General features: G+C 35.2%; 1 protein-coding gene across 1 annotated transcript; it reads left to right on the forward strand.

The window, feature by feature from the left end:
* Nucleotides 1-3354: 3354 nt before the first annotated feature.
* Nucleotides 3355-17136, forward strand: LOC132549578 (centromere protein S-like). Its single transcript, XM_060213520.1, has 4 exons — nucleotides 3355-3399; nucleotides 8768-8931; nucleotides 9947-10013; nucleotides 16980-17136. The coding sequence occupies exons 1-4, from the start codon at nucleotides 3355-3357 to the stop codon at nucleotides 17100-17102; spliced, it is 399 nt and encodes a 132-aa protein (XP_060069503.1). The 3' UTR covers nucleotides 17103-17136.
* Nucleotides 17137-26241: the final 9105 nt, after the last annotated feature.

Consider the following 26241-nt stretch of genomic DNA (forward strand, 5'->3'; position numbering starts at 1 on the left):
CATACCCACCACTTATGCAAAACAGAGTCCTCTTCACACAATGATGCTTCAGAGTAAATATGGACAAAATCCAATCATTCCTACAGAAAAAGACTGATTTTCCAGAGAATAATGCTGAGTGTTGGTAGATGTAAAATGTAGGTGAATGGACTTGTACTTAAATATTCGCTTTTGCTTCTAGTAACCATGACAGCAATGCCAAACAATAATTTCTAGTTTAACACTTGAACAAATGAAAATATACCAGAATAACGTCATTGGGAGAATATCTTATCATTTTGAAGACACGTGGGAGGGAATCATTGTGGAAGTGAAAAAATCTAAATCGGAATTAGTTTCGTCACACCTGCTTACAGAATCTGATTTTTAGAGCACCAGTTACCAATTGTGTTAACAAAACAATTGTAAATAATAAGATTTTTTTTATCCCTCCAGTCTTTTTTCGTCTTCATTAAAACATATTTGCAGGGTAATACCAATATCTACGTTCATTACAATATTATACAAGATAAAAATATCAGCACCGTATCCCGTTTTCCTTCTTCCTTTTTAATAGAGACCACTAATTGATCACAATGGCTACTTATTGAATAGCTACATGTTCAGGGTTTTTCGTCTTCGTGACTCCTGCCCGTCGATTGGACAATGCCTGGCGACGGGCAGAGTCACGGAGACGAAAAACAACCACCACTACAACCATCATCATCATGCAGGGTACTTAGACCATAAATGATGTCTTCGACAGTACAGTGAACCCTGTAACGAAGGCGACTGTTACACTAGAGGCGTATATCTGAATCCGATCTCTTACTGCACGTGTTACCTGATGTCGAGATCTCAACTCTCTCCCTCCTATCGATTGGTTTCTCATCTCCGATTGTGACATGTAATTTCCAGCGTATCTTTGTCTTTTCGTGCTATGTCAACACGAGATTTACACCGATCTATTTCTTTTGATATGATTACTTATTTTGGAGATGATAATTACGGTAGGTGATTGAGGACAAACAAATAATTAATTTTATCTCGCTATAACGAGATAGCATAGAGTGATAGTGGAATATCAAGACGTTAAATTAATATCACAAAGTAAATAAAACGAGATACTGCAATTAAAATTGTTATATCGAGATAATTAACTCGTTATGACGAGATTCTAAGTCCGGATAACGACATGTTATCTCGTTATAACTCGATAGAACTGATTATTTGGATGTCCTCAATTAGTCACCGTAGGTGTTGATCACACTCTGAGCGAAACTGTTTTTTTTCTTATCTATGTGCTATGTCCTCGTGTATTGATGGCGTTGGTGGAGAACATTTGGTTTTAATTAGGAACGTTTCCATTACACCAGCTCTCTGTCTCTGAGGGAAGGTAAACCTTCTTTTAATTTTTCCGTTTTATTCTAATTTCTATTTGATGAATTCAGCCGTTGTTGCACGCCGTTGTTTTCATTTGTCCTTGATGGTAATTATTATATTTGGTTGTGATAATTACAGGTTGATGGACGTCTCTTTATTTAAGGTACTTGAAAGATCTTTTGATTACTCCATTAACTCTAGGCCGATTCCGGTATGATTTGTTTGTTTTTGGCTGGTTATATCACCATGGGATCATGGACAGCCAATGTAGGCGTGATACCGCCGGTCTAGAGAATAGGGTTAGATAACCAAATCCATTGAATAAATTTGACGGTCTTCCAAAATGTTAAAAATACATCGATATTAAGAAAATTTAGGATCCCCCCTCCTCCTTATCTCTGTCCCCAACCTAACCAGTCCTACAGCTGCGACGCGCCTAGTTATATTAAGTCTTAACAATTATAGGTATTATGGTGGTATATATGGCTTAATACTATTTCATCTCTACTTACTGCAGTTATAGTGGCCGTAAACACCGTTAAATAAATAGATGAACAATCAAGGTACTTTTGAGTTGGGGTCTCCTCCTTAGAAGCTGACGGCTACCTCTTAAAATGACATACGGAGTACCTGTCGCATCCATCCAGAACAATTAAGGTAGCGTCTTGTCAAGGATACAACCACGTGAGCACATATCGATCAGTTTCTCAGCTTTCTGAGAAACATTAAACTGCCTGTATGTGTCTGAAGAAAAGCTCGCTATAACACGGCTTCCGAATGTTTCTGCAACTGTCTTTATTAGTGTTGATTGCTCCATACGGTTACAGTAGATGATTAACAGTGTCTGTGCCAAGCCATAAATGCTTCTGTTTGTCTCTTTTAAAATTATTTTGCTGCCACATTTGCGTCTGTTAAGATAATTTTGCTGTCAGTCTTCAAACCGTTTTATGAGGTTGTCACAAGTCATATTGAACGTTACTACTATCCGTGGTGTTATTGACGGTGATATGCATTTTAGTTTCATCGGCAAAATGTTTGGCAGTGCTGTTTACTGGTAAGTTAATGAAACATTGTCGGACCGATCACATCCAACTGAGGAACACCATTTAATTATAACATCTGACCATTTTGATGATTCACTTTTTCTCAACATTGTCGATATTTGTGCCGTTGAGACTAAAAGTATCTGACCCAGTTTAAGTCATTTTCCTTAAAGTTTGGTGTGGTCAAAATAGATGAAATTGAAAAAAAATGTTCTTCCCTCTATTTCTCAATGACGACAATCACTTGTTTTAAACACACGAATAGCCTTTTCCTAAAAATATGTTAGTCTTTGGTGAACAATGTGCTAGATTCCACGGACTCCACGGATATATATATATATATATCTAAGTTCGTGTGTATGTAAGTCTATGGTTCCATATGATATACTGTAAGATAATCCCTTACCATTTTCCATTACCCTTTTTATACAACGGAAGTCAACTGGCTAATTGATCTATAAAACACTATAATAAGCAGAGCAATTTCATCGTAGTAGAAATAGTAGTACTTTGGGGCTTGTGTGATAGATTTTTGATAGAATGAGTGTTTGTAGAGGTTTGCATGTATCTGAAAGCGTATGTGTCATGATGGCTTGAACGAGTGCGCGAGTCGAGAAGGAGGGTATATTCAGGATAACTAAAGTGCGACATTTATAAGTGTTTATTTTTAACAAGACAAAAAACATTCGTTTCATCTTTTAATCTATTTTATAAGAAGATTTGTTATATAAAGAAAGAAAATATTAAAAAAACAAAAATACACGAACGGAAAAATAAATGGTTTGTCCTGTCCTCGCAGAGCGTCGAATCTCCTTCTAGACCCGTCTTGTCAGATTCTTACCTCCCCTCTTGAAGAGTTCCACGTACCCGCGGAATCCGAAACAGACTTTTAGTTGTTGTTCACCAACACCACTCGTATATCGCATCTTACGCAGCTGTCTCCGGGAGCATGGCGACAGAGGATGATGACATGGAAAATCTTCAACACAAACAGGCAAGTTGAGCGTTCGTCTGTGACTTAAAGTATCACGCCTGTTCTTGCGATCGGATTTTGCCTGATGTAACAACACTAAAAATCCGGTATTTATACACATTCTGAAACCATATAAAATTGATGGTCTCGGTGTATAAAGAAAAGAAATTGTATAACTACTTGATTTTTAGTTAAAGCACATGTACCTCTGTTTACATTCCTGGTACAGGTGATTGTGGTTTATATTACATCACAGGTACTCAAATCCCGAAACCATTGTGATCGCTCTTTCAACATATAGACAGGTAGTTATATACAGGACCGTGGACTCCTACCCGACCTTTTCACATGATAAACACTACATAAACAGTCCATAGAAAAATACATATCAATTATTAAGTTGAAATATTTTGAATGAGTATAATTTTTTCTGTGTAATTTCCAAAGCAAGTCTGATACAATGTCACATTTCCTGACTATGATATGACAGTTCATTGTAAGATTGTAAGTGAATAAAAGCATAACCTAAACACTTATGGCTTCAGTGGGCATCCTGTTATTGTACGTGAATTTCAGATGCTGTCAGGTACTGGGGTTTTGATTCGGTTAATTTAGATCAGGGAAAACCACAAATTTATCAATAGTATGCAAACTAGTCTATTATATGCCAATTGGGGTATGGCTTTGTTAGCTGAAAGCACTTTAACCTTAGCTTTTTTCAATTTTTTGCACATGTCACATTTATTAACATATGAAACATCATGTAACTGCAATTAATATGATTTATTTGCATGTGGAAAAGTACCAAAAATCGCTGCAGTATGTGTAGCCTATGGTAAAACAGTACAGATATTATGGTTGCTTTTTGTTTGAAAATCATTGTCGGCTGAGCATTCTAGCAGTTCCATTTCTTGAAGGATTCTCATTAAACTTCATGCACTGATAAAATTATCTTGGACATGATGTTTGAGTTTCAGAGTTGTTGGGTAAAGGTCAAGATCACCATTAATATGATTAGAATATTATTGTCAGCACTCTACCAGCTTCATTCCTAGGGGGATTCTCATCAAGCTGAAACACTTATTCAGCATAAAATCATCTTTAACATGTTCAAGTTTAATGATTATTGGGTCAAGATCATCATTATTGCTTTTAGAAAATCATTGTCAGCACTCTACAGTCTCTTGTGACTTCATTCCTTGACAGGTTTTCATCAAACTTTACATATTGATAAAGTTGATCAAAATTGAACAATTATGAGTTTCTGAGTTGTTTGGTTAAAGTCACTGTTACTATTTTTAGAAAACTATCAGTGGCCAAACAGCTTCATTCCAAATGGAATATTGATCAAACCACTCACAAATGATCATAATATTTTGGAAAAGTTCTGGTTTCAGGATTGTTTGGTCAAGGTTTAGGTATCTTGCTATTGTTGGAAAATCATTGTCACAGTTCTAGTGGCTTAATTCTCTGAGTTTTTTTTTTTTTTTAATAAAAGTTCACATTCTTTTAAAGCACAAAATTGTACACTTAACTGTTTTTTTTCTATCTCCAAACAGCACCATCTTTATAAGTCATTACTAGTGCAGGACTTTGTGGGGTGTGGTAGGGGATATGCATATTGAAGAACAGCTAACTCTTTTTCCAGACAATTCCTTTTAGAAACTTTGGTCAGTTTCAGTGACACCTGTCATAAGTTGCATTTTTGAGGATCATTTGTTTATATCTACCCTGTCTTTACTGCATCCCTATGATATTAATGTACATCCATATTTTGTTTTTTTTCTCCAATTTTGAATGTTTTCAAATGAAAATTGTGAGCTTGAATGTCAAAGTTGTATGTGTATGCCTGTGATTGTCTGATGTATTGGAGCACCTGCCAAGAGTATTGGTTTTCCTGGAGTCTAATTTTCCCTGAAATTTTATACATACTCAATTTTATTATAGATTTGTTTTTATACTTCTCAAGGGTCCTTGGAGACCAAACTAGTGATGGTCAGTTTGATGGTCACTTTCACACTTGTCAAAATGTTTAGACTATAATGCAGAGAAAGTGGAAAAAATCTATTCTCAGTCTAGCTTTGATATACTTTTAATACATTTACCAACCCCCTTTTATTCTTTCATCCTTGTTTGATATTATAATAGATATTAAAGTAGCAACATTTATATTTACTTACATGTAGAACATGAATTCAACAAGTGCTTTTGAATACATAGTAAAGTTTGAGTTGAGAGAAAGAATTATGATGCTTTAAAAAAATGAAAAACATAAAAAAAGAGATATTGAGAAATTATAAACAAAAATTTGTTAAAAGAAAAATTAATGATATTAAGTATTACAGATTGAAATATTTGCCATTTATGTATATATATGTGTGTATAGTTGTTTTATAAGAAACTATCTGTCATATATATGCATCTTTTCATTGAATTAAAAAGAAAACCCTCAAACTGTTTGTAGTGGAGAACCTTGGATAGTTAGAACTTTTTGAAGTTTGGATCAGTATACTATTAAATCATATTAAAATTATTCTGTATCTCTTGTACCTGGAAAGTACCTGGAAAGGGTGATGCATGTACATAGTGTGGTGATGAGCAGTTCAATAGATCATGCACATGGACTCTAAGATAACAAAACTCTTGCTTTAGGCACGTTGGTTATGTATAGTCAATTTAGTCCTAGAAATTGGTTCATTCCTATTTATTTACACTTTTTAGGCTAAACGTACTCAGTACGCATTGCCTGTTGTGACAGCCTTTCAGACAAAATTTGCCGATCCTGGCCTTCTCATTGGCTGAAATATCGAAAAGAGTTAGAGCCCTCTAGCGACAATTTTCTGCGTAAATAAAGCCGCGATTTTTCAAATCGCTATTTTAAAAGCATCCAAAATTCGTTTATTTTTTTTTAATAACAATACGATTACTATATATTTCAATTAAGAAGCACAGTGTGGTTGAACTATTGATAAATTTTGAACAATATATTTTACGGAATTCTCGACATGATGTAAGCATACAGAACACTGTACGTGCGAGTTGGCGCCATGATAAGAAGCTAGCCTGGGGGCTTGGTTTTAATTATCAACTAACAGCACTTATAAACAAACAAAACTTACAAACAGAACATCAATTTTGCTTTAATCCTTGTCGTTGTGGCAAGATCGTCTTAATATCACTTTACCTCATTAGACGTCACAAAATTGGACTGTTCTTCCTACACGCACACCCGCCGATATGACACTTTTTATTCAGGATTTTCACACCTGTCGCCATGACACTTTTTCAAGTTTTTGAAGATAAAAAGTTTGCGCTTCGTAGGCTAAGTACATTTGGTGCTCATGATTTATGAATGATACATTTTTAATACTGTACTGATCATGATGTTGACTTTGTTATAACTTATATTTTTTACCTTTTAGTTTTATTTGATGAAGGTTGATTGTGCTGATTTCTCAAGGTTTGTTAATTTGTATCAAAGTTCCTTGAAATGAAAATATTCCTTCAAACAAAGCGCGTATAAAAACCCCACAAAATATTCATGTTTATTATTATCAATTAACTAAAACGAAATATTTCCATAACATGTTTATTCATTTAGCATGTCATGGTGACATTAGCTAATGCATTGGAGATCAGAAATAGTAGTAGCTATAGTGAAAATATTATAAATTTTGTATATATATATATATGGAAGTCTGGTTTAATCTCATAGAACTATGCCTTTATAGACATAATTACTGGAAGAAAAGTCTAACCATGATACTTCAAGGAAGTTAGGCATGGAAATACATTTAATGTAATTACTTACACTTTTATCTATTTGAAATGCTGTGTATACCTTATCTACTTTCCTCAACTGCAAATATAATTACAATAAGTAAGGACTATTACTTTGCAATACATTCAAAATAAAGAAGTAGGTATAAAGTCCTTTCTATTTGTTTAAATCCTCATATTGATAGGATAGCAATTTTAACATCTTTGGTATTTCAAAGGTTTTATTTAGTCAACTTCATCATAGAGCTATTTATCATTTGGCTTGTTGGCGATAAATATATGGTTGTGTGTATTTTGTTTGTTTATTCACATTATTGTCGTCAAATTTGAAATAGGAATTAAAGAAGATATAAAATCGCTTAAAATTAAGAAAAATAGCCTCTGGTTCTCTTATTTTAGTAATTTTTGCATTCCAAAGTGTAGGGAGTATGGGGAAAGTAATATAGCTTAGCGGTTATTTGTGAACATTTTTTAATACGTTTAGCCTCTCAGTACTTTCAGTACTTTGATTTCACTTAGGAACATGTGAGAAGGGAAATAACTCTTCCTTTGTTTTCAAATTTTTCTGATGTTATGACAGTTCAAGAGTGGATGATGTTCAAAATAGTCAAATATAAAACAGACATACCCTGATGCAGTGCTGTATTCTGTTTATTTAGTGTCTCTGTGACTTCTATCATATTTGTTGTCATCTGAAACCAAGATATGTATGTCAGATGGACCTCTCTATCGAAATGTCGTACACATTTTAGGCAGCTGGATATACAATAACTTCATATAGGCAGGATTTTCCTGCAGCTCTTACACAAGATGTTAGACATTTTGACTTGGAAATGTGTGGTGTGAGGATGCACATATATAGACTGTCAATATGCCTGCTGAAGGTGCAAGATTTGGAGGAAACTTAGGCTAGGAATTTCCTTCCTGGTTTATTAAGAATTGTAACTGTTGTTGCCTTAATTTTCTTTCTACCACAGCATTTGAAATTTTCATATTTTTTTAAAGGATGACTTTCACAGGACTCCCTTTCATTTACCTGTAATAGAAAAACTTGGGAATTTCTTCACTGTATACCCACCAATTATTTGCGTAGGCGAAGAGGTATTTCGTGCAACCTATGACTATTTGAATGTGTCTATTTTCAATCATTGTCATATCCTAAAAACCTTTCAACAGATTTGGTTCATATTTTCCCCATAGAATCATAACATTATGTTCTACACCTTATCATATCAAGGTGGACTCTGTAGTATTTGTAGGATTTTTTCTGGTCAGTCTAGAGCACTATTTCCAAAATTTGGATTAGTCCATTTATAAAGAGATATAATGGGTTCTCAAGATTTGAGTGAATCCCACAGGAAAATTATGTGTCCAGGACTCAAAGTGTTTGAGTCCAAAAATCACTGGCTCATCTCTGTCAAATTTAAAGATTACTAGCCAAAGGTCATATTTCACAATTTCTGCAGATTCATCAAACAATGATACTTGTATGAATATGGTAGCTGTGTCATTCATATCTTGGGTATATTTTTTAGTTAAACTCTGTGTTTCTCCTGTACATAATGGGGACACTCACTCTGAACATAAAATCCATGATTCTGTTCTTCAGAGATTAAAGGCATCTGTTCATCATACTGTGGTGAAAATTTGTTCAGAACTAGTACAGGACGATGAGGCTGGGATTACCATAGACAACTCAGTGAAGGCAGCTATAGCAGAAACCACATGGAGATATATTCAAGAGGTTACGCAGGATCTGGAAATGTTCGCTAAGTAAGTTTTCTATCATTAAAACCTTACAGCATCTGCAGTCAGAAGTTAATCTGGAATCTGGGGAATACTACTGTTTGTGAATAAAGGGGATTTTGTGGCTTAATATGAGAAATTGAGAACAGCATTTTTTTATGATTGCAAATTTGGAAATATAATAAGAAAATATAATTATATATATAGTATATTGATATTATTAACTCTTTTTTTTGTTGTTAGGGAATTTGCTAATATTCATCAGGGAAAACACTTTTTTCATATTTTTTATTTTTTTTTTTTTTTTCATTTTTCAAGGATTTTTGTATTAAAAATAATACATATACAAAACAAAATATTCATGCCTTCACACTTTCCAACTATGATCATCATGATCATCGTGATCATCATCATCATTATCATCAATTTATTGATTACATATCTCAAAGGGGATAACAAGCACTTTCGGGAATACTATCCTTTTCCTGTAGTAAAATTTGTCTAGATTAATCCCTGTCTGTCAGAGGGGTAGTTGGTGTTCAGTTGGTGCTGTGGTAATGCACTAGCATTTCATCGAGACACCCAGGGTTCAATGCCTCGAAGAAACATGAAAAAGGTATGGGGGTCACCTATCAACCACAAGGGGTTTTCCCCAAGGTACTCCAGTTTCTTCCAACAGGAAGACTCTTTGCATGCTCCCATTTTGCCTAAGAATGATTAATTCATTAAAATTAGAATAACTTGTTTTGCAATTGTTGAAAAATAATCATAAAGTTTGTGTTTAGTACGAGAAAGGGACAGTAGAAGAAAATTGTTCTTCTTTCAGAAAGATACTTTTGGTTAATTTTGGTAATGAGTATCCTTTGGTGAATTGGACTCGTGTTTTACTTAAACAAAAATGACTCCCATCGTGAATTTTATGATGCAAAATAATAAAATACATTTATATTTCTGTCATTCACAATGCTTTTAAACACAGATGAGCTTTAGAGTTATAGATTTATATGTGTTAATAAAATTCTACATATTGATTACATTTCAGACATGCAAAAAGAACTACCATTAATGCTGATGATGTCAAGCTTCTGTTGAGAAAATGTCCAAAACTTGTAAGTACAAAAGCACCTTACACTAGTGTGTATAAAGTCACAAAACATTTCAAGTCAAAAACAGGTGATATTCTGATACAGTTTTTACCAGTATGTGAATAAACGGTTCACAAAACATGTTTGTTTCTGTTTCACTTTTCATAATAACTGAATTTGGTTTCTTGGAAAAGACATGGAGTGTCTGCAAGTCCCCAAGATTTGAAAAGTTCTCTTTGTTGGAATAACCTGGTAGACTTTCTTCATATTGGTATATAATGGGATGGTATTTTCTAAAATGTTTAAAATTTTTGTGGTTTTACCAAAATGATTAAAATATCATTCCTCATGGAAGTCATGCAAATGAATGCTTGTTTTCTCTTTTTAAATAAGATGTTTTTTTTTCATGATTATATTCCAACTTCATAAACGGAAAATAAAAGAAGCCATCAATAATATCCTGTTGATATAATGCCAGATGCCAGGTTAAACACTGAGTGGTTGTGGTATATCGTATTTCTTTCACTCAGGTTAATTATTAGTCCCCTAACATAGAAACTTGTGGGGACTCTTGAGTCAGTGAAAATTTGTGAGTGCTCTGATGGCTTCATTCATTGAGGGACTCTCATCAAACTTCACACACGAATTAAGCATCAAGTTATCTTGGAAAATTGGAGTTTCATGGTTGTTGGGTCAGAGTCATTGTCCATTTTTTTTAAGAAAATTTATAGATCATAAAGGTGTAATAACTTGTAGGAGTCGATAGAGGACATGTATTGCTTCAGCAGTGCTCAGTAAGCTTTTTTTTTCAAAAGTTAGGAAAAACACAAACTTTGGAAAATAACTTTAGAAATTGAAAGAAATTATATACACGAGAAAAACACTAAAATCCAGTCTTGCAGCTTTTACTTGGGTAAGGTTTATAGCCTGCAAAATACAGTAACAACCAGGAGTTTATGTGACCTGTTTCTATCACAATAAAAGCTATTTTGAGGATGGATTGACCTGTTCTATGTTGTGATTTGTTTATATCATCAGTTTTGACATAATAATATCATGTTTAGTTCCACTAAGAATTATTCTAAATAGACAATTTCAGAAATATAGAGAAATATTATAGCTTATTACACACTAGGTACACAGTATCAATCACAACAGCTTCGGAGTAGTGTTTTGCTGTTTATTGCTAACCGTCAATCGGTTTTGCCCTCTCCAGGCTTCATCAGGACGACAATATTAAAATTTTTCAGACCTAAAGTACTAAAATTCCGGTACCCTATTCCATAAAACTCAACAATCACATTGGTAATAAGTATATGCGCGATAACTCAAATACTAATTCCCAATGTTTATTTTATTAGCCCACCATCTATTCAAATAGATGGTGGGTTATTCAAAACGCCCTACGTCCGTCGTCCGTCCGTAAACAATTATTGCTACAGCTATTTCTGGAAAAGTACTGGATGGATCTTTCTCAAATTTCATATGCAGGTTCCCCTTGGTCCCTAGTTGTGTATTGTACCTTTTTTGAACTGATTTGCATTCAAGATGGCCGACAGGTGGCCATCTTAGATTTTGGAAGTAAAAGTTTGTTACCGCTATTTCTGAGAAAGTACTGGATGGATCTTTCTCAAATTTCATATACAGGTTCCCCTTGGTCCCTAGTTGTGCATTGTACCTTTTTTGGACTGATTCGAATTCAAGATGGCCGACAGGCAGCCATCTTGGATTTTGGAAGTAAAAGCTTGTTACTGCTATTTCTTGGAAAGTACTGGATGGATCTTTCTCAAATTTCATATGCAGGTTCCCCTTGGTCCCTAGTTGTGCATTGTACCTTTTTTGGACTGATTCGAATTCAAGATGGCAGACAGGCAACCATCTTGGATTTTGGAAGTAAAAGTTTGTTACTGCTATTTGTTGGAAAGCACTGGATGGATCTTTCTCAAATTTCATATGCAGTTTCCCCTTAGTCCCTAGTTGTTCATTGTACCTATTTTGGAATGATTTGAATTCAAGATGGCCGACAGGTGGCCATCTTGGATTTTGGAAGTAAAAGTTTGTTACAGCTATTTCTTGGAAAGTACTGGATGGATCTTTCTCAAATTTCATATGCAGTTTCCCCTTGGTCCCTAGTTGTGCATTGTACCTTTTTTTGGACTGATTCGAATTCAAGATGGCAGACAGGTGGCCATCTTGGATTTTGGAAGTAAAAGTTTGTTACCGCTATTTCTTGGAAAGTACTGGATGGATCTTTCTCAAATTCCATATGCAGTTTCCCCTTGGTCCCTAGTTGTACATTGTACCTTTTTTTGGACTGATTCGAATTCAAGATGGCCGACAGGTGGCCATCTTGGATTTTGGAAGTAAAAGTTTGTTACCGCTATTTCTGAGAAAGTACTGGATGGATCTTCCTCAAATTTCATATGCAGTTTCCCCTTGGTCCCTAGTTGTGCATTGTACCTTTTTTGGAATGATTCGAATTCAAGATGGCCGACAGGTGGCCATCTTGGATTTTGGAAGTAAAAGTTTGTTACTGCTATTTGTTGGAAAGTACTGGATGGATCTTTCTGAAATTCCATATGCAGTTTCCCCTTGGTCCCTAGTTGTGCATTGTACCTTTTTTGGACTGATTCGAATTCAAGATGGCAGACAGGCAACCATCTTGGATTTTGGAAGTAAAAGTTTGTTACTGCTATTTGTTGGAAAGCACTGGATGGATCTTTCTCAAATTTCATATGCAGTTTCCCCTTAGTCCCTAGTTGTTCATTGTACCTATTTTGGAATGATTTGAATTCAAGATGGCCGACAGGTGGCCATCTTGGATTTTGGAAGTAAAAGTTTGTTACAGCTATTTCTTGGAAAGTACTGGATGGATCTTTCTCAAATTTCATATGCAGTTTCCCCTTGGTCCCTAGTTGTGCATTGTACCTTTTTTTGGACTGATTCGAATTCAAGATGGCAGACAGGTGGCCATCTTGGATTTTGGAAGTAAAAGTTTGTTACCGCTATTTCTTGGAAAGTACTGGATGGATCTTTCTCAAATTCCATATGCAGTTTCCCCTTGGTCCCTAGTTGTACATTGTACCTTTTTTTGGACTGATTCGAATTCAAGATGGCCGACAGGTGGCCATCTTGGATTTTGGAAGTAAAAGTTTGTTACCGCTATTTCTGAGAAAGTACTGGATGGATCTTCCTCAAATTTCATATGCAGTTTCCCCTTGGTCCCTAGTTGTGCATTGTACCTTTTTTGGAATGATTCGAATTCAAGATGGCCGACAGGTGGCCATCTTGGATTTTGGAAGTAAAAGTTTGTTACTGCTATTTGTTGGAAAGTACTGGATGGATCTTTCTGAAATTCCATATGCAGTTTCCCCTTGGTCCCTAGTTGTGCATTGTACCTTTTTAAGACAGATTCGAATTCAAGATGGCAGACAGGCAGCCATCTTGGATTTTGGAAGTAAAAGTTTGTTACTGCTATTTCTTGGAAAGTACTGGATGGATCTTTCTCAAATTTCATATGCAGTTTCCCCTTGGTCCCTAGTTGTTCATTGTACCTTTTTTGGACTGATTCGAATTTAAGATGACAGACAGGTGGCCATCTTGGATTTTGAATGTAAAAGTTTGTTACTGCTATTTCTTGGAAAGTACTGGATGGATCTTTCTCAAATTTCATATGCAGGTTCCCCTTGGTCCCTAGTTGTGCATTGTACCTCTTTTGGACTGATTCGAATTCAAGATGGCCGACAGGCAGCCATCTTGGATTTTGGAAGTAAAAGTTTGTTACAGCTATTTCTTGGAAAGTACTGGATGGATCTTTCTCAAATTTCATATGCAGTTTCCCCTTGGTCCCTAGTTGTGCATTGTACCTTTTTTTGGACTGATTCGAATTCAAGATGGCAGACAGGTGGCCATCTTGGATTTTGGAAGTAAAAGTTTGTTACCGCTATTTCTTGGAAAGTACTGGATGGATCTTTCTCAAATTCCATATGCAGTTTCCCCTTGGTCCCTAGTTGTACATTGTACCTTTTTTTGGACTGATTCGAATTCAAGATGGCCGACAGGTGGCCATCTTGGATTTTGGAAGTAAAAGTTTGTTACCGCTATTTCTGAGAAAGTACTGGATGGATCTTCCTCAAATTTCATATGCAGTTTCCCCTTGGTCCCTAGTTGTGCATTGTACCTTTTTTGGACTGATTCGAATTCAAGATGGCCGACAGGCAGCCATCTTGGATTTTGGAAGTAAAAGCTTGTTACTGCTATTTCTTGGAAAGTACTGGATGGATCTTTCTCAAATTTCATATGCAGGTTCCCCTTGGTCCCTAGTTGTGCATTGTACCTTTTTTGGACTGATTCGAATTCAAGATGGCAGACAGGCAACCATCTTGGATTTTGGAAGTAAAAGTTTGTTACTGCTATTTGTTGGAAAGCACTGGATGGATCTTTCTCAAATTTCATATGCAGTTTCCCCTTAGTCCCTAGTTGTTCATTGTACCTATTTTGGAATGATTTGAATTCAAGATGGCCGACAGGTGGCCATCTTGGATTTTGGAAGTAAAAGTTTGTTACAGCTATTTCTTGGAAAGTACTGGATGGATCTTTCTCAAATTTCATATGCAGTTTCCCCTTGGTCCCTAGTTGTGCATTGTACCTTTTTTTGGACTGATTCGAATTCAAGATGGCAGACAGGTGGCCATCTTGGATTTTGGAAGTAAAAGTTTGTTACCGCTATTTCTTGGAAAGTACTGGATGGATCTTTCTCAAATTCCATATGCAGTTTCCCCTTGGTCCCTAGTTGTACATTGTACCTTTTTTTGGACTGATTCGAATTCAAGATGGCCGACAGGTGGCCATCTTGGATTTTGGAAGTAAAAGTTTGTTACCGCTATTTCTGAGAAAGTACTGGATGGATCTTCCTCAAATTTCATATGCAGTTTCCCCTTGGTCCCTAGTTGTGCATTGTACCTTTTTTGGAATGATTCGAATTCAAGATGGCCGACAGGTGGCCATCTTGGATTTTGGAAGTAAAAGTTTGTTACTGCTATTTGTTGGAAAGTACTGGATGGATCTTTCTGAAATTCCATATGCAGTTTCCCCTTGGTCCCTAGTTGTGCATTGTACCTTTTTAAGACAGATTCGAATTCAAGATGGCAGACAGGCAGCCATCTTGGATTTTGGAAGTAAAAGTTTGTTACTGCTATTTCTTGGAAAGTACTGGATGGATCTTTCTCAAATTTCATATGCAGTTTCCCCTTGGTCCCTAGTTGTTCATTGTACCTTTTTTGGACTGATTCGAATTCAAGATGACAGACAGGTGGCCATCTTGGATTTTGAATGTAAAAGTTTGTTACTGCTATTTCTTGGAAAGTACTGGATGGATCTTTCTCAAATTTCATATGCAGGTTCCCCTTGGTCCCTAGTTGTGCATTGTACCTCTTTTGGACTGATTCGAATTCAAGATGGCCGACAGGCAGCCATCTTGGATTTTGGAAGTAAAAGTTTGTTACTGCTATTTCTTGGAAAGTACTGGATGGATCTTTCTCAAATTTCATATGCAGTTTCCCCTTGGTCCCTAGTTGTTCATTGTACCTTTTTTGGACTGATTCGAATTCAAGATGGCAGACAGGTGGCCATCTTGGATTTTGAATGTAAAAGTTTGTTACTGCTATTTCTTGGAAAGTACTGGATGGATCTTTTTCAAATTTCATATGCAGGTTCCTTTTGGTTCCAAGTTGTGCATTATACCTTTTTGGACTGATCCGAAATCAAGATGGCTGACAGGCATTTGGATTTTGAGAGTAAAATCTTGTTACTGCTATATCTGAGGAAGTCCAGGATGGATCCTTCTGATATTTCATAGATATTGGTTTCCCTTGGTCCCTAGTTGTGCATTGTACCTTTTTAGGACTGATTTGAAGTCAAGTTGGCCCACAGGCAGCCATCTTGGATGTCGACAGTAATACAGCACAAGCATATTGTCCATTATCCACCTGTAACTGACTGCTATCTAATAATACTTTGGGATCTTTTTCAAATGATATTTGCTAATAGGTGCTTAATAAAAATATCATGTGCCATCATTGAGTACATTCAATGAAGACCAGTTCATGAACATTTACAACACCTGTAACAAACAAAAAAAGATCTTCAAGAACTGAAAACAGATCCTCAAATGGTGGGCGCCAAGATCCCTCTGGTATCTCTTGTTTGGTGTACCAATCTAACATTCTCATAGCATAACGTCTCTATACTATTTACTGGAGTTCGTCAAGGCATACAGTAGACTTAGATTCTAACATATAATTGAATGCTTTATAGTCCCTAATCTCACTGCTTCCCTTTTCCTCCGGTATGGAAGGAATGGATCCTAATGCATCAGAGGTCTTATCGCTGAGAGCAAGGTCCTCTTTCGACATCTCCATGGCTTGAACCAATACCTGCCGGGATTTTGAGGATGGACCTTCCATAGATTAGTTGTTTACTGGGGACAACCCGGAACTTGACACGGTTCAGTTGTGCCTTTGTTAGGCATTCCAAAGGTCTCTTTTTTTCCTGAAGCCTTAACATCCTCTCTATTTTTGTCTGTTATTACCTCAGCCTCTACAGCATAGGTTGGATGTTCCTTTTTCTGATGTGTTAGGTAGTCATGATTTCTCCCGTAGGACCTCTTGTATTTGTACCATGTTCAAACTGCTACATGCATTGTGTTCACATGCCTCCGTAAACTACATGTGTAGGTTTTCCCACAGAGAATACAAGGTATTCTTCACATTTTTCCTTTATACTGTGTTTTGTTGGTTTTCACCATGTTAGCTGATTATATTTAGTCCTTCTGTTGCATTCTTAGGATACGTAAATCCTTATTACAAACTATTACCAGAAGTAAATTGTGAATTGATTAATTGATGCCTCAGATATTAAATAACACCCACTTATTGTGGTCGAAGAGATCATAAACAGCAAATCTATTGTGATATACTTACAATGTTTCAGCTGGAGCACATTTCAAGTATACACCAGACACATACTGAAAGCAGGGTGAAACAGAAGAAAAAAAGTACGACCAAGAAGAAAAGTAGCGCTGTACCTGTAGCTGACTCAGATGAGGAAAACTGATTACTACTACTGAACCAGCTCAGAAAACTGTTTATTGGTGTTGAGTCAACACTATTAAAAAACTCACACAACTCAAAGACCATTGAACAATTCTAAGACACTAAGTGTTGATGATACAATTTTGATAATGGTCTTGAATAACTTGAATAAGTTTTGTATACATACAACTAAACAATGAGTTACTGTGACTCATAGTTGACTCAATGAGGTATACTGGGAAATTCTGCCTTCATATGTAAAATTGCTTTGTTACCTCATGTACCCTTGAAAACAATGCTTATTTTATGTTTCACAGTGAAAATTTTGTTACATTATAAAATTCACCTGCTCCTTATAGGACCCAATAGTGAAGGTGAAATGGTGGGGAAAGTTTCCAAGGATGCAGTGCTGTAGGTGTTCTGAAAGTCATTTGGTGCCTGATGTAAATCTGGGTGCAGGTTAAAAACTTCAGTCTGGTTCTAGTATTATTGATTAATACAGATTTTCTTCCAATGATTACCAAGTAATTGAAAGTCTAGACACTTTTTCCCAGTTTGAATGTATGCCTTTGCCATTTAATGTTGTTTGGGAAGTCAAGGTCATTTTTACATCTACTAGGAAATATAAACAGATTCAGTGACATACGATGTCCTTGTCCTGTCTGTTTCATTTTCATGCTCCTCATTTTTTTGTTTTCAGAACATAACTTTGCCAACAGGTAAGCAAGGATCATGAAACTTTGTGTATACATTGAAAGATGTGCATTTTACCAAAGTTAGGGCCTGCGACCCCTTAATTACAGAGTTATTGCTAAGTAGATATAAAACTTTTGTGTCCAAAGCATAACTTTACTTTCATTTAACTAGGTTAATGAAACTTGGTGTAAACATTGGTTATACTAGGAGGATATGCAATGTACCAAATTATTGTCCTTTGTTTTTATTTTGTGTCCATTAGATTTTTTTTTGGGGAGGATTTATCATTTTTACTGATACCTTTGTTAATGAATATAGATAATAACCTTTATACAAAGATCAAAAGTTAGGCAAACATCATAGTTAGGCGAGTGTGTATTTAAGGAATTAAAGGTCAAGGTCACCAATTTCTATTTATAGATTTTGTTCAAACTGTAGGAAGTTGATCATTATATGAATTTTTTTGTTATAATAAATGCTTCATATATGGAAGATTTATATTAATTTGCTGTTAAGTAGGTAAACGTGACACATTGGCTGATATATATATATATATATACTCACACATACAAATTCAGGCTCTCGTTCTGTTTGGAACAAAAAAACCCAAATAATGCTAACATCAGGAAGGTGTTTTTGTTTGCTGAGACCTTAAATTGGACTTTATTATGTAAATGTGTTGTGTTTTTTTGTAAATTAATGTGTAGTCAATTTCCTGTCTGAACTTTATTTAATTGTTAACAATTCAGTTAGTGGTTTAAGGAATGTTACCTAGTATAATCTTCTGAAATTGAGATAAAACATTGAGACATCCAACATTGAAGTCATGGAATGAAATTACAGTTAAAATGAGACACCTATACATGACATACATAATGAAGATCAGGAAACTACGAATTTTCTTCTTTTTTTTCAGATATAAAAGTATATACAGAATGTTTGCCTTTTAGATGTTTTTGAAATGTCAATAGATTGTATCAGTTTTCGCTAGTCATCCAAAGAGTTTTGAATACATTTACAGATACTTATTTGAATACATATTTGGAATTGAAAAACGTTAAGTGAATACAAAATTTGTATAAACTCTTGAACAAGTGTTCAAAGAGGGTCTTTGTACCTTCCAGTGTATGATCTTTATTGGGCCTGAGATTTTACAAAAGCTACACAAGTTAGTAGTAATTTTTGATGCAAATTTAGATAAGATACAGTAGAGCTGAGAAATTTATAAAACTGCATCATACAGTTGGGTCATCCTTCAAGGACATGTCATTGATGCGAAGGGCCAAAATTTTGAAGTTATGGAAAGAAAAGTTAAAACCTAGGGAAGGAGCACTAGTCCCATTATTAAGTAAATTTCTTAATTTTCATGTCTGCTAATTTTAGGAGAATGTCAGTTACATGTGTATATTCTGAACCATATCACTTTTCTACTGTGGCATGCAGGCATTACCTTGGGGAATTGTCCACCAGTAATCTTGGGAGATTGTACAAAAGACACCATTGTATAGCACCTATTGATAAAAATTCAGATTAGATGTAGTATAGCCAAACAATAAATTAAACTGCATTATACTGCTGTTTGTCGTAAATTCATATTTACATTTTTTCCATTTAGATATTTGTTGTATGGCCAGTTATGTTACTTTAGTAATGGTGAAACAGTGCCAGGATTTTGTTAAAGGTGACCCCTAAAAATATTTCCATTTCCACTGAAGCAATGATATGAAAACAATAATAATGATTATTTTTAAAATCGTAAGTCTCAAAACCATTAATGATTTTCTGTTTTGTTTATATTATTGCAAAACAAACAACCATGAAAAATAACCTAAATATGAAAAAATGAAAAATCTCTCCACTTTCTCTTGAGAAACTGTATGGTGTGGCTCTGAAGAAAAAGAATTATCACTTCAACTATGAAAATTCAAAATTACTTCTGGGGATTCATAGGACATGCTGAACTTTGACCCTTACAGACAGTTTCACTTTGGAACACCAAGTTTTATTTTCGTTGTACTTTTTCAGGAGTCTTATGTAAATGTCTTTTTTGTTAATATAGTTTTATTGAATTGAAGGTTGGATTATAAGTATGTTGACAGATTGGTATTTTCTGGGTTTTTTTTCCCCAAACTTTAAATTTCATAATCCAAAATGGCCACTTTCATTCATCTTGAGGTAATTAAGAGACTTGGCATGTACATCTAGGACCAATTTTCGATGTGTTGCCAAAAGTTTCAAGAAGAACCCTTTCGCTTTTTTTGGAGAAAAGAAAAAAATATGTTTAAATCCAAAGTGGCCTCTTGCAGTCATCTTTAAGTATTAGTACTTATCATGCTAAAATATGACATGCACTGCTAGAACCCTGTTGAACTTGCACATGAAATTTCATGAGGATTGTTTCTGTATTTCTTGAATAAACAAGCACAGTATTAAAAAAAATCCAAAAGGCCATTTTCAGCCATTTCGAATAGCAGATCTTTTTAAGCAAACTTAAGACCCACATCATTCATTTCGATTGCTTTGAAAAAACGCCTCTTCATTACATCAGCAGAAATACCAGGTTGTCCCAATGTGGAGAAAAAGTGCATGTGGTCATCTACATGTAACATTTCTTATCAAAATAAAATAAGAACAACTAGGACAGTCCCATAATGATCATTAAAATGTCAAAATAGAAAAATATGGTCGCTTGCAGCCATCTTGAATGCAGATCATACTAAGAATATGGTACCACAACACGTATAGTTGTAGAAATCTCAGCCCATGCTAAACTTAAGTTTGAAGTTGTTAGATGTATCCTTAGCTAATTATTGAGGAAAAAGTGACCACAAAAAATTGTTTGAGATGGATTCAAGGGATGTCGCATTCTTACAATTGGAACCATGTTACAATCTTACGATAAAATTTAACATTATTAGCATTCATAAACCTACAACAACCAAAATACTTTAATATTTGTCAATAGCTTGCATTATCTAAAGTTTATAGCGAAAAGAGACAACCTTTGAAGACCTGCAACGATGAGAAAAACAAGAGGATGACAGAGCCCTATTCTTCATATAAAGTATTTACACAAAGTAAGTAATGAGAAAATCAAGGAATGATGAAGCCTCATTATTCATTCTAAGTATTTACACAAAGAACTGTATTGATGAGAAAACCAAGGGAAGACGGGACCCCATTCTTCATACTAAGTGGTTAAACAAAGAACTGCAGTAGTGAGAACACCAAGGGATGGTTGGGTCCCAATTTTCATACTCCATGACGTTGAATTATGTTCAAGGTCATAGTTGCTAAATATGTTAAAATGACTTATAACCAAACAGTCCAGGGTACAGATATTAGGTCTGTAGCATGCTTGGGCTTCAAAGTTTGATGATATAAATAACTTTGGCATGCTTTCAAGGTCACAACCGTCAGATATGTTAAAATGTTTAAATAACTTTTTCTCAATAACCAAAAGTTCCACTGTACTGGTATTTGGGCCTTTGGCATGTTGGGATGAAGGGCTACCAAGTTTTTTAAAATGAATTACCTTTGCTCACTCTCATGGTCACAGGGATAAAATTTGTTGAAATATTTAAATGACTTATTATCAATTACCTAAAGGTCCCTGGTGCTGATATTGGGTCTGTAGCATGCTGGAATGAAGGGCTACCACGTTTGTTCACCATGACTTACTGTCAAGATGACAGGTGCCAAATGTGTTGAAATGCGTAAGCAACTTCTTCTCAATAACTAAAAGGCCAAGGGTCTTGATATTGGGCATGTAGCATACTTTTTCAACAAGCAATATATCTGGAGTAATTGCATTTGTGTAGTGCATATATGAAGAATATGACTAAGTTTTATGAACCAACCAATGTCATATTTGTAGGCTGTAGTGAAGTTGAGCAATTTATTTTAGGCCTATTTGCCTCTTTCATATATAGGCCTTTATAGACAGATGGCCCTTAAGGCCTTTTTCTAACTTTTAAATGTTGGTCAAAAGTAAAGGTCAAGATCACATAAAATAGGATAGAAAGGTCTTGCCAAAAGGACAACACATTCCAAATATGAAAGCCATACCTCTCATGATGCAATAGTTAAGGTCATTTTTTATATAAAGGTATGTCAAATGTCACGGTCAAGGTCACATGGTGAAAAAATTTTGGTACCGCTAGAACATTCCCGTCACAAGAAACGCGCATGCATAAATGAAAGGCCTTCCTCTAACGGTGCAATCGTTATGGACAAGGTTAAAGTTGCCAACAAACAAACAGCACAAAACAATATGCCCCCGATCTTTCGATCTGAGGGCATAAAAAAATCGGAAAGATCAGTAATATATCTTGAGTATGCTGGTGTCGTGTGGGACCTCATCACTTAAACAAAATATACCAGTGTATAGATATTTCACCACGCAAAGGCTGTTTTTTTATGTTACAACTTTTGTATCCTCTTACAATATATCTGTATTCACCACGCTACTTTCACCCTCGTCCCTCTGAGACTTGTGGCCTAGTCTGTCTAAGTCGTTTCATGTCTTTATGGGGTGCCATTTTGGTATTTGGTATATTTTATGGTCCTGGTTGTTGAAAGGTTAGTTATACCCCTCTCCCGCAACGAAGTTAGGGGAGAGGAATACTGGAGTCTGTCTGTTCGAAGGCAATTCCTCTTAATTTTGAGGAGCAATTTCAATGAAACTACACAGGAATGTTGGCCACCATGCATATTTGTAGATGTGCATGCAGGAATTTTTAAATAGAATTTTTGGTCACCATGGTAACCATGTCACTATACATTTTTTTAAATGGAAATTTATTATCCGAACAATTCTTCCTAAGCCTGTGAACAGATCTCAATGAAACTACACAGAAATATTAGGGGCCATATGTGGATGTGCATGCAGTGATTTTATGTAATAGCCGTAACTCATCAACAAGTGGTGTAAAACTTGTCAATGCCTGTAAATGACACATCAGGTGTTTCCAGAACCGTTAGTATGGAAACATGATAGAGGCTCCTGATTGGTAGAAATTGAGATATTGTCCTATTGTGCTATAAATTTATATATCATTAAAAAAACATCAAATGTGATTTGAATGTCATTTGGTTGTTATGTTGAGTACATGAGACCTTTGATTAGACAGATCTTTCACTTCTTCCTAAGGCTGTAGACCGATTTCAATGAAACTACACAATGATATTAGGGACTATGTGTAGATATGCAAATTTGCATGCAGAAATTTGGGTTGCCTTTGGTAATTATGTCAACCTTGAACCTTTTTATTGATTTTATTTAAACTTTACCAAATGCTATAGCTTATAATAGTCTATGATTTGACAACCGTTACCATGGTAACACATTGGAGACTTTTGATTGGTCAAAATTGACTCAAAATGTTCTCCGATTAAGTTGAAAAATAATGTAAAAATATTAAGGGGATGACAAATACAATGGTACCATTTTCGAAAAAAAATGGTTGCCATTTGAATATGAAAGCTTCTTGGTGAATCTTGTTGTCAGTTCCAGTTAGAATTAACTATACAGTGCAGTAAGTGAAACACCCCGGTTGTTGCCACTGAAAAATAAAACAAAGGCGTTAAATACAGTGTTTCGAGAGAATTTTTCATCGGTGACACCCGCCATCTTGGTCGATTCAAACCGGTATCAGCCATGGAACCACCTGCCATACCAACAAGCATAAAACACGCTTTCATCAATAGTTTTACACTACCTAAATGACATCGAAACAATATGCATTTGCCTGGTGTTTAAAAGAAATTCTCGAGAAAGACAGGGAACATCCCCCATAAATAAATTTGCCCGTGAGAACATCTGTCCATTTTTCACAACCAAATAACTGGAAATTAATAAAAATTCAATGTCATCGATTCTTGCCTAACTTGGAGATGTCATGGAAAACTACATATACATCTGGCCTTTACCATTGTGTGATCATTTGTACAGTGGATGACTGATCATAGCCTTATCATAGTCGGGTACGGCTCAACGTCAAATGGCTGTTCACTTGACGGATATTACACTCTCGGTATTAAAAGGAAAGATTATTTTAGTTAAAATCAAAATACCGGCAAACAGCATGCAGCACTGAACCGAGTTGTTATAACATTTATGATTTTGTAGGTGAACCGACATCATCCATGTGGTCATCGTTTTCCTGCGAACCTCTGTCATTCATAACGATCATAAATGCTATATGACGACAATTTAATCTGAAAGTGTCCTTTGTCACACGAATAAACGACTTTTTACAGGAAGATAATACCATGATATAGCTTATAAACATTGTAGTGAAGTATTTGGAGCTTGACTGAGGTCTCCGATTTGCTCGGATTTCACTCGGTTTCCCGGGATAAACAAAAAATTAAAAATCTGGATTTTACTCAAACAAAAGTTTGAGATGAAGCTTGCCTAAAATAGTCAAAAGTTTGAGTTGAGATTGGCGTGTACACGTGTAGACTTAAATAAAATCGAAATGGATTGAAAATTGACTTAAAACTGATAATGTAAATGTTCAGTATTATTAAGATAGAAAAATAATTCATATGTTGGTCAGTTATCAAATTCATTCTCTTCTCGCGGAAAAAGAAACCGACACAAGGACAAGTCCCAGCTGACTGTCCCACGTCATTCAGTGATTGTCAATTTTGAAATAACAATCTGTACTGTTATAGTAAATCTGTTTTTTTTTTTTATTTCATCTTATTCTGTTCAGATAAATATAACACACATAATAGCGAGCGCAGCGAGCGCTTTATGGTATTGTGTGTGAGTATGATAATTCAACTCCAACAACCTGCCCATACGATCTACTTTAAACGGAAGTGTGGCAGGAACTTCATTACCCACAATACACTTGCCGCAGCACGCAATGAGAACTGCCGACCCGTTGAATGGATTAAAAATTGTTTTGACCAACAAAATATCGTTTTAAGCTCTCATGTAGAAATGAAATCATACTAAAAATCTTAAATATATCAGATGAATTTAACAAACATATACTTTAATGGTTTGAAACGTATATAACAAATATCTTGTTGAAAAATTGCAATTTTAACCATTCAAGATTTGAGCTCGATTGTGCTTCGATGTACCTGATCTCCGGTTTAATGTTCGAGACCTTTCGTCACTTTCCGTGAACGAGACGATGTGAATAATGCAGTTTGTTTGTGTAATATATTGTGGCTTTCATAAGAATTTTATTTAAAGATATATATTTATATTGATTTTCTTAATTACAATGTATAACAGAATAGCCTCAACAGGGTTTATAACTTTACCCTCTTTTTGCTACCAGGAAAAGTTAAAATTGCTTAAAGAACCGAAGGTTCTGAAGCATTTTATGATTTGTTAATGGACAGAACGAAAACTCTCAATAGCAAAGAGAAAAGAAAACGGCGGGAGAGAACATTGCGATTTTAATAATGAAAACTTGTTAAATATATAAGCACCACCTTTACAAATCCGACTAAAACTATAATATGTTTTCTTTCACCATATTTTGACAAAATCCTTTCTTTTTTTAAAGCAAAGATGATAGAAAGTCCTCTCTGCAATATCTGTAACTCTAAAAGGGAACCTCTTATGCATTTATTTTGAAGATCTTTTTTATCAATTGTTATAGTCTAGATATGTTGTCAGTGACTTTTTTAATACATTTATTGTTACCATTGAAACCGATGACCCTCATCAAAATTTCAGTTTTTCTGGGCCAATACTCTGACAAGGTAATTGCTCAAAACTGTTTACACTTAATAAGCTAGTAGACTCTTTTGCTATGGGGAAGATTGCCATTTAAATACTTTTTCTGTTACCATGGAAACATAGGCTAAACCACAAAACGTTTTTCAAACCAGCTATCTTAAACCATTCAAGGTAATTACCCGATATTGTACAGGCATCAAGCTAGTACTCTAGTAGAAGTTCTCTATTTCAATACTTTGTATAGGCATCAAGCTAGTACTCTAGTAGTTCTCCATTTCAATACTTTGTATGGAACAATTAGAAATAAATAGAAATTAACTTGTTGTAACATTGATATATATATGATTGTGTGTTTTTCTTTTAAACAGCTTCGCTAAGGGAAAGTGTCACATTTTGCGTTATCTTGTCGTCCTGGTTTTGTTCTTCTTTGTCTGCCTTCATGGTGTATGATTGTATGTGCATGACTTACTTACATATGGAAACTTTGTTATTTCAACTTATAAAAATCACACTTGTTGTAAGCAAGAGAGGGGTCTAACTTTGGGTGGAAACCTGTATCCTTTCTATCCCTTCGGGGAATCGAACCCCGAATGGCTAGGAAATAGACAGGTGTGTTACAACTGTGCCACCAAACCGCCGCCTGATCATGGTGATACAATGTTTTCTAGAAGAAGAAGATGTGTTGCTGCTGCTGCTGCTGATATATTGGTACATTTGTATGTGTCGATGTTTTATTCAAATCTTGCGAAATATA

This window comes from Ylistrum balloti, unplaced genomic scaffold (assembly GCF_031769215.1).
Source record: "Ylistrum balloti isolate Yb309-2 unplaced genomic scaffold, AGI_CSIRO_Ybal_v1 Utg370066, whole genome shotgun sequence".
Taxonomy (NCBI): Eukaryota; Metazoa; Mollusca; class Bivalvia; order Pectinida; family Pectinidae; genus Ylistrum; species Ylistrum balloti.

What these genes read in the sequence shown, in the direction of transcription:
- LOC132549578 (XM_060213520.1), top strand. Translation starts at nt 3,355, where the DNA reads ATGGCGACAGAGGATGATGACATGGAAAATCTTCAACACAAACAG. An exon ending in GATCTGGAAATGTTCGCTAA is followed by an intron (nt 8,932 to 9,946) that starts GTAAGTTTTCTA and finishes ATTACATTTCAG; the next exon opens with ACATGCAAAAAGAACTACCA. An exon ending in TGAGAAAATGTCCAAAACTT is followed by an intron (nt 10,014 to 16,979) that starts GTAAGTACAAAA and finishes ACAATGTTTCAG; the next exon opens with CTGGAGCACATTTCAAGTAT.